General features: G+C 41.0%; 1 protein-coding gene across 1 annotated transcript; it reads right to left on the reverse strand.

The window, feature by feature from the left end:
* Window positions 1-1,992: 1,992 nt before the first annotated feature.
* tcima (transcriptional and immune response regulator a) lies at window positions 1,993-3,029 on the reverse strand. Its single transcript, XM_075469074.1, has one exon. It carries the CDS (start codon window positions 2,886-2,888, stop codon window positions 2,586-2,588), a length of 303 nt encoding a protein of 100 aa, XP_075325189.1. The 5' UTR covers window positions 2,889-3,029; the 3' UTR covers window positions 1,993-2,585.
* Window positions 3,030-10,076: the final 7,047 nt, after the last annotated feature.

Consider the following 10,076-nt stretch of genomic DNA (forward strand, 5'->3'; position numbering starts at 1 on the left):
TGATTGTTAGAATCCAGATCGCTGGTACTAGAGCACGGTGGAGAGCAGACAGGGTTCAATCGGGAGCTGGAACACGGTCAGGAGATCAAGGCTGCCAGTCATAGATCTGATCCAGAGCTTAGAGAGCCTTCGGGTTTTGTATACTGGATGCAAAGGTCCGAACTTGGTTCCTTTCCGGAAAATGGTAAACCTTGGGAGCAGAAACACAACAAGTTAATCTACTAAAGTATCTCGATGGGACATGAACAAGAAATTCAGAGGCTTGAAGTACTACATATGGCAACAATCAGGCGCCGAAGGACAGACAGCGATCTCCTTAAATGCTTCTCCTTGATGACGGTAAGTGACTGCAGGTGCGCCTCGACAGATGCCAGGCTCAGCCACTGTGCTCCTGAATGCCATCTGGTGGAAGGAAGGAGAACCACAACACACTCTCTGAACCCCAACAGACCCCAAATGGTTATGTATAAAAAAAAATTTAAATATAAAAAATAACACACTTTAGACTGTTGCTGTTTTCAAATAAATCCATTACTTAGATAAACCCTTATATAAGCACCTGAATAAAAGTTATCAGCATATCTTTATTGTGCACCATTAAATCTGTAAACGGTATTGATTTGAGCAGCTTTAAACTAATTTATATACCATCAAATATTTAGACTTGATTAGGTTTTATGTATCCTGTACAGAAAAGACTTATTGTACTTGCATAGCAGAAACTATTAAAATGAACTATTCAAGAGAAGGCAGCTCTCTGTGTATGGTGAGTAATTTGCTTCTATATTGCATCAGCATACAGAATCATTTCACCAGTCACACCTGAGAGCTCCACACCTTTGGGCAACTGATATTTGAGCTTCCCATATTGCTGCACATGCAGAGCTACGCCTACAATCATATGTTGTCATGCACAGCAACTGCGAACTGGTTTGAGCCGGTACAGGGACTATCGAAGCAAGCAGATTAGCAGACATCCACTCTACTGATATGTGTGTCTACAGCTAAGCCTGCTTACTCACCCTAACGCTGATACAAAATACACCAAAAACATTTTGTAATGGGGTGTAAATGTAGTAGCTGCTTTGCTGTAATGGAGGGGTTATTTATACTTTGGTCAGGGTAAAGAATCAGAAGCAAAGCCTCCCCACGACTAAGCTCTATAATGCTACTTAAACGGGGTCTTATCTAGAGAGCAGGGACGATTATTAAATAGACTCCAGTGCAAACACTCCACCACTCCACCCTCTCTGGCCAGCCTGAGCCAAACTGGTTTATGCCGGTCTGATGAGGCATACTGTACGGCGCTGTGGGGGAAACCCAATAAAGATTAACCACATCCTCTCATGAGTAACTCTATCCCCTTTGAATGCTCTCGTGTGCGTCAGAATGAAGCTCACAACGGGCAGAAATTTGACTTTTTGTTTTTCTTTTATAGTGAGAAATAAGCCCAATCCATGACAACATGAATCATCAATACACAAGCTGCTGTGTTGCATCCATCTACAACTATTGTCAAAGACATTAGGTCAGCTTCCTGTATCCATGGTGATTCGAATTGTTTGATGTAAGGGATTTCCCTGAAAAGGACTAACACTTTCAGAAGGTCATGTTGTTGGATGGCAGATGCCTAAGACTTGTTTTTATGTCACTTTGAGAAACAAATATTGGAGCATTTAATTTTATCTTGACTCAGCTGTTTCAGTAAAGTAAAATTAATTAACCAATGAATAGAACTAAAACAGTGATCTCTTAATTTCTGTGAATGATTTTTTTTGGTGTCTCTCTAATCCTTAAATTGTAAAGGTCAGCACCTCTGCGATTCCTTTTGATTTGCTACTCATGCAGTCTACTTCAGCTGCCAGTAATAAATTCTACATAATTGAACATAAAGATTTGAAAATGTTACCTGAATGTTGATGGTGATGCATCAGATTAATACAAATGAAAACCATTTGAGTGATGGGTCTAATAAAGACAGAAGAATTCCACTTAAATGTATAAAGAGCACAATTTATTTTTAAAAAATGACAGTCATTGGAACATTTCACAAATGTAAAATACTGCTATGACATTTTGGTGATAATAACACATTAGTGGCCACTAATGAGTAGTGTTCATACAACAAAGTGAAGTTCAGAGGCAAGGCATGTGTTCAGGACAGGCATTCATGTAGGCAAGTTCTTCGGCACCATAAAGTCTCATATTACAGCTGTGCACCAGCATCAACACGTGATGCGCACCTGTGCATGGTGCTGCTTCACAGTCACGCATCCAGATGAATGCATTCATGAATTCAAGTCTGGGGAAATACATGTCTTCCCTTCGTATTCCCAGTCACTTAATCTTGGTCCACCTGCTCCAGGCAGGACTCTCCGCTGTCATCTCCGCCCTCGAGGCCACAGCTGTCGCTTGTGGCCCTCCAGGCGGCCCGCTGCCCTTTCTCCTCAGCACCTGACGCTTTTCTCCAGAAGCCAGGTGAGTCGCAGCAGCGGCGGTACCCCAGTCACATTGGGAATGTTTTCAGATTCGGCTCACACGGGCCGACATACACACACAGACGGTGGGAGACTGCTACAACACAGTCAGCGCAGTTTTAGCAGCTGCCGGACCATGCCTGTGATCTGGAGGAACTTGTCCTTCTTTCGCTGCTTCAGAGCCATCAGGGCTCGTGCCGTCTCGTCCGGGTCCTGCGTGTAGGAGAAGATGCTCCGCACCCTCTCCTCCGCTTTCATGTCGCCCGTTTTCTGGAAGAGTCTCATCAGTGCGTCCTGGTTGACATTCTCGAAAATGTTAGCCACTGCTTTCTTGCGGTGCGCCGTGTCAAACTTGATGCCGTGGACAGACGGACTGACGCGGCGGGACTCAGAGGACACGTATGAAGACATTCTGACTCTTCTTTCTCTTTGTGTTCCACTGCCCCAACGGTGGCCCTCCAACTCGGTGAGGTTGAGTCGCTCGGTGCGAGCTGTTAGCCGGGGCGATGTCAGGTCTTTGGTTACGGACTGAGTGCCGGACAATAGAGGCTGTTGGTATTTATAGAGCTGTTGTGGGTTGTGCCCTGCCGGGTGACATCAGCAGGACTGAAGCAGACAGAGGCGCCGCCTCTCAGTGCGCACGATGCTGGAGTATTCGCTGCAGCTCAAACACGCAAGGCTCTGAATGATAAAACCACTGTGCAAAACATCACCCTGATGGCTCGTTTAAAGTAAATCGCCAATGGAGTTATTATAGAGCACAATAAGCCGCACATTCTATTATTTTAACCGGCAAATTCCACCACACTTGTATCTACATGACTTTGTGAGGTAATAACATATTACAGAAACTCAAAGCCTAATGCCAGCATTTCAAAATCAGTTTAAAAGCATAAATGTGTACTTTCAACAAAACGTGTAGCATGAAGGTGAATATGTTATATTTCCAGATGCATTCACGTATAAAGCAGCTTTTTTTTCTTTTAATCTTTCACTTGAAGCTGTATTTATTGAACATTGTGCAGGTTAATCAAAGCACATTCTTTCCACATTCGGAAGAATTATTGTAAATGTTGTATATCACAATACCAGTGTCATAACACTAACTTATACAGCATCTTTTAAGAGTGCATTACACAGCATAAAAGACAAATGAATCTCACAAATCCAAGCAACCATTACAAATGATCTATCAGTATTTAAAAAGATCTACAAAGGGGCCACTTAATGAGCACACCAATGATCCATAACATGATGATGACATTTCTAAATTTGAGTAGATCCACCTTTTGCAGCCAAAACGGCTCTGACCAGTCAAGAGAAAATCTGAGGCTGTCCTGGAGTGTGTAGTACCAGGATGTTAGCAATGAATCCTTTAGCTCAGCAAATGTGTTACAGTACAGGGCTGTTGAAAAGTCTGGAGCCTCCCGTCATTTTTTAATTTTCATTCATTGCTAGAAAAATGAAAAATAGGTACAGTGATTTCTTGAAAAATTGAAACAACCACTCTAAGTAACTTGAAATGATTATTTAGCACGGGCGCTTTATTTCTTCAACAACACCTGAACCATCTTAGGTAAGCTTTCTTGTCATTTTCTTTAAAAAGTCTTAAAGTAAAAACCTGGAGAACTATTGATCAAAACCTCTTTAAGTTACAGTCTGGCTGTTTTGATTCCAGTTATATCAAAATGTTGTTGTTCAGACTTTTGCACAGCACTGTAGCATCCAGCCATCAGAATATTCCACTGAAACAAAGTTAGCATTGTTGCTTACTTGGTTTTAATGTTAATGTTGTCGCTCATTAGTTTATAATTCCAGAGAAATCACTGGGATATAAATTAATATTTGCCTCTAGAATATCAAAAGCTGGTCAGTAATCAACGGAAGACATGCAACATTATTCTATAGTGGATGGTCATGTGTGATACATCTGTGTGATGATATGGGCTTAATTACAGTGATACAGCTCATGGGTTTAAGCGGAAACACAACGTCTCAGCTAATTTGAATCAGTTGTTTCTTACTGTTTGTTACTCCATCTTATAAAACTGTGTTCCTTGCATCCTGTGCTGTCATACACCTACTACACTGTGGTTCTATGAAAGAAGCTGTTTGAAAACAACCTTAAGCTAATTTTTAAAGCAGAATTCACTGTTTACTGTTCCCAAAATTGCTACAGAAGATTATATCTTCCTTTTCCAGTCAGCAGTGTGCTAAATATACTTGGCTTACATATTAGACTTCACAAGAAGAGCTTCTTGAAGTTTGTTTACAACTAGAGTTGACCCGTGGCCCATGCAAGCTGGCTGACCTGCTCTGATAAGGCTGAAAGGCGTTCCCCTACTTTAGACCCTGCTCATAAACATCATAAAGCTTTAGACTTATGTTGGTGTAACTCTCCTGCTTTCTTTTCACTTAAACGCATAAAAGTGTCCCTTTTACAAGAGCCACCGCAGGTTGGTGCCTTATATGGAAAAAGACAGAGGAAGGGCATTCTTTTTGCTGCAGAATGAAGCCCTAGCACGGTATGCCCGGCATGTGGCAATGACTCTGTTCTAAGTCGAACAATAAACTTGGTCTGACGGGAAACAATAGCCAGATCCTCACTGGCAGCTTTGTTTGCCAGATCTGTCTGAACAATGTGTCGCCACAGGATACCTGTCTTGTCTCGAGCTGGCATGTCATTTTCAACTGGAGACAGAAAATGTTGCTGTGTTTCCGCTCCAGCGATAAAGAAAAAAAACAAATAATGGAATGACATATTTAAGAGCGCAAAGTTGCCCCCAAGTCTTCAGCGGACGGAAAGTGGAGCCTTGAGCTTCTGACCCTGCTTTCATGCACCACATAAGCATTTAAACTTGATAAGAGACACTAGATTTGACTGAGGATGCAGGGTCTGTCAGTTGTCTCTCCACAGAGAGCTTTAAAGGAAAACTCCGGGGCATTTGAAGCGCAATCCCATTGCTAGAGGTTGTCAAATACTGATAGTAGGACACAGACAGGTGCAAATCGGCGCTCCCTGTGTGGAGATAGCGCTGTTTGCGCAGCCTGTCATGCGAGGCTAATACGTAGTGGCTAGGGGCAAGTGCTAACCCTTCCACGTAAAACAACAACTTGCACACTGCAGAAACGTCACACCACTTTATAAACCATCCGACAATAAAGTCACAAGCCTTACCATCAAAACCATATGCATGGTTCTCACATTACTGGCATGGGGACGTTACAAAACAACTTTATAAACAGCATGTAACTCACCGGTTATTTGTACGCTCGCGCATGTGAAAGCCCAAAAGAGTCGATGGACGATAATCACATATACAAAACAATTAATCTTCTCTAGAAAAACTGCGTTCAAGTATTTAAAACATTACAACAATACATGCCCAGTAATATTGTTGTAATGTTTTAAATACTTGAACGCAGTTTATCTTTTGGGCTTTCACATGCGCGAGCGTACAAATAACCGGTGAGTTACATGCTGTTTATAAAGTTGTTTTGTAACGCCCCGGAGTTTTCCTTTAACTCCCTCATGTATCTCTTGTTTAACATTTGACTCTAACTGGATAAACATTCTCGCAAATGTCCCTAAAATAGCAAACAGGTCACAGATAAGACTTTTCATGTTGAAATTTGCAGAACGTCCGAAGTTTACGTCCTCTTGATTAAGTAACAGGGTCAATGTTCAGTGTTATCTTTCTGGGGCAATTTGCAGTGTTTTCCTCGTCAGCGTCTTTGTTTATGGTTGTACCGTACTGCCGTAATAAAATGTCACTGTACTGTACATGTCTCTCAAAGCACTCTGGAAATGATTTGTCAGCCCATCATTAGCTTTCTTGAGCTAGTTAGTGCAGTTAGTCATCATCAATATAAGCAATCTTTCATCTTTAAAATGCTCCAAACTGATTCCATGTGTTTTGGCAGTTTGAGACACCACAGAAAGTGACATAACGCAGCAGGTAGCGAGACATGAATTGTTTAACAGCCTGTGTAAATGTGATGCCCCACACTGATCATAGAGCCAATAATCTTTATCTGAAATGGTAGTTTTACACTCTCTAATATTTATACGGAGAGAGGTTATCTACTAACAACAAAATTTACACTTACACTAGTTAGGTTTCAACGGAAATTAGGGTAAATGCCTGTTTCCATCTTCTACCAAAATTTAAATTAGGTCTATCATGATATTTTGGTCATGACAATAACTGTGACAGTGAAAGAATGAAATATTATATCAGAATGATCATATCATGATGTGGTCTAGATTGACCTTCTACTTTGAGTTGAATTTTTTTTTTTTTTAAGTGACACAAAAAATGATAAAGTTTTCTATTAATATCATGGTAATGTTATCATGAATGCAGTCGGTTTCAACAATCATGTTATCATGGCAGGTCAAATTTCATTATTGACCTTTTAACGCCTGTCTAACTGTACATGACAGCCTTGTGATGAAGAGTCTGTATATACTGATGGAAATGAGCCTGTTTTGAAAAGAATCAATTCAAACTCCAACAGATTTGATGTAGTGAAAATGGAACCATTTCTGTTGTAGCAGTAGTAGTCTGTCTGTGGGCTGCGCTCTGCAGACGTTTGATGACAGATATGGCCTGATTCTGGTACTGGGGGCAAAAGGATTAACCTCTGTTCTACTGTTGGTGTAACACAACAAGTGTCATCATTAAATATAAAGCTGTGGCATTATTTGTACTTCGTTCTCATCAAAGTGGGTTAAGGACATTCATTGTCTTCATTGTTTATAAGATCAAAACAATGCAAGTTTGGCTTAGCACTTGCTTTTACCTCTATTTGATGAGAGGGACATAGGGACAAAATCATAGGGACAAAAGGCGCACTTATGGTTTTTGACATGATGGATACACAGTGACCTGAGAGAGTATCATAGCTGGAGAAACGGGTGTGATTCAAAATATGAGACTTTTTCAAGCTATTTTCAACTAAAAAAATTGATCGGATGCTTGTTTAGACATGACATGAGCTTTCATTTTATGAAATTTTGGACTGTATCTCTCAGTTCTATGCTGTATATTCTATTTTTCATTTGATTTAACCTACATAGCTTATTTTACAATGTTCACACCACTGTTGTTTGAACAAATTGCTTGCTAAACCAAGCTAACTTGCAGCAGGCTATGTCTTTTTATTTAAGAGACAAATGTCAGAGGGGTACTGGCGGGCTGTCCAGGGTGTACCCCGCCTCTCGCCCATTGACTGCTGGGATAGGCTCCAGCCCCCCCGCGACCCAACCGACGGATTCAGCGGTATAGATAATGGATGGATGGATGTCAGAGGGGTATCAGTCCTCTCATGTTCAAAAGACAAATTATTCCTGTAAAGGTGGCAGAATAATCTGTAACTTTTTAAGTCTTTTATGATCCTTGTTTTTTTGCAAAAAGAATAGAAAGATTTGAATAGAATACTTTATTCATCCCCCAATGGGGGAAATTCAAATTAGTCAAGTAGCTAAAAAAAAAAGATAAATATTTACAATGATTGTATATTAACAACAACAACAATAATACTAATGATAATAAATTACTAAATAAATAAATTTGAGAAGAACATGTCAGCAATCACTGTGAAAAATCATTATGGCTGTGGGAACAAAGGACCTCCTGAACCTCTCAGTCCTGCAGCACAGAGAGATGAGCCTCTCACTGCAGCTGCTCTTCTGTCCTGCCAGGATGCTGTGGAGAGGATGTTTATTATTCTCCAAAACAGAATATAATTTCCTCCTCATCCGTTGTTCCACCAGAGCACTGAAAGGGTCTAGCCTTCTGCCTACAACAGAACCAGCCTTTTTCACCAGTTTGTCCAGGTGCCTACAGTTTTTGTCTGTAGTGCAACTCCCCCAGCAGACAACAGCATAGAACAGTGCACTCTCAATAATAGTGTGATGAAACATGAATATTGTATCACTACATATCACTATGTATTTCATATATGTGATATGATATCACATATGAAAGGCGTAGTGTGTAAAGATTAGTATTTCAATCTATATTCCAATCTACATCCCATATTCTTGGATAATGCCGTGCTAGATAAACACTGATACACTGTCAAACAGTATGTGACGTAAAGCAATAACACAACAGTGTTTGTACCTTCTAAATCCTCTGTAACTCAGAGATACTCAGTGATTTGAGGTGTTTGTGTTTCTCATGTCATTGCCTCACATCCTGTTTGCTGTTCTTTGTATGTAATCTGGACTAAATGTCTCAAATATCTTGAACCATTTCATCAACATCAAACACATGAATTAAGGAAGTGTTTTATTTGGAGATGGTGCACAGTATTTGTGTTTTTGTCCCTGATGTTTATGATGAGTCATCTTTATATAAAAAAAGAAAGCAAAGGAAGGGAATTCACAGACTGATAAATATTTTATAGAAGAATATCTATTATTTCCACTGATGTTCCAGAAATAGAAACTAGCAGCTGTTTCAGACCTCAGTGGCGGTAAACTGAATTAATTTGACTCATGGCATCTGAATGGCGTTGGGACACATGCACTGGTGGTAATGATGAATAATGAACCCCTGTTGGCTTTGTGGTTGAAGTAGCAGAATAAATGTTTTTATTCAGGCCTGTATTTATATGTAACAGAAGGATTTTACTGGAATCCGTCACTGGCAGAAAACATTCGAAATGTCCGTTTGGTAAATGGCTGCTTATGTAACAGCACAGGGAAGGACATTTTGGGAGAGTGGGAGTCTCAACGGGACTGTGTGTGTGTGTGTGTGTGTGTGTGTGTGTGTGTGTGTGTGTTTTACAGGGACAGTGAAGTCATTCTGCCCCTTGTGCAGCTACAGAGGTACGACAGGTTCTGGAAGATTTCAAATACAATTTAAAAAATGCCTATGATGCCAAATAAAAGATGGGAACAACAGGTGCAAAGCTCTACCCACTGTTCTGACTTCTGTGAAATAGGAACACATATTTATGTTGTTGTCTCATAAACTCTACCGTCTCATTTCAAATGAGCAGAATGCACTTGAATGTGCTGAAATCCCCACAAAGGTTTCAAATTAATTGCGAGCTTCAGAGCCAAAACAGAGCAGGCAGTAAACAGCCGAATGCAAAGCTGAGTTCATGTTTCCTCTTTCTTTTGCTCCCCTCCCCACCCCACCCCACTGCCCCCCTCACCCCCACTGAACGACCGGGTGGTGCATGCAGATTAAGTGACTAAGCGTAGAGCCTGCATCGACACCCAGGCGATGCAAGGCACTGTTGCGCTGAACTGGTTCAATCCGGCTGCCGCTCGTTCACGGTTTGCTGCACCACAGGAGCCTAAGGCCAAACCTACTGTTCATCTATCCTCACGTTGCTCCCCAACCAGGATCCTGAACCATGCCTATATGGTCGGGCCCCACTGGATCAGGTGGATCAAATTAAGGTCATTGGTCTATATAGGATAGTTCTTGAAGGTTGGGGCACTGGTACAACCTCTTTACTCCTTAAGGGCTGATGGATAGTAAATCTACTCATACTACTCTTGATACAACCATAGCACACGGTATCATATGAGCCGTTTCCCAGGGTATATTATGTCTTTGGAACAACAGTGTGAAT

The sequence above is a fragment of the Odontesthes bonariensis genome, chromosome 6 (genome assembly GCF_027942865.1).
Source record: "Odontesthes bonariensis isolate fOdoBon6 chromosome 6, fOdoBon6.hap1, whole genome shotgun sequence".
NCBI classification, from domain to species: Eukaryota; Metazoa; Chordata; class Actinopteri; order Atheriniformes; family Atherinopsidae; genus Odontesthes; species Odontesthes bonariensis.

What these genes read in the sequence shown, in the direction of transcription:
- tcima (XM_075469074.1), bottom strand. Translation starts at nt 2,888, where the DNA reads ATGTCTTCATACGTGTCCTCTGAGTCCCGCCGCGTCAGTCCGTCTGTC.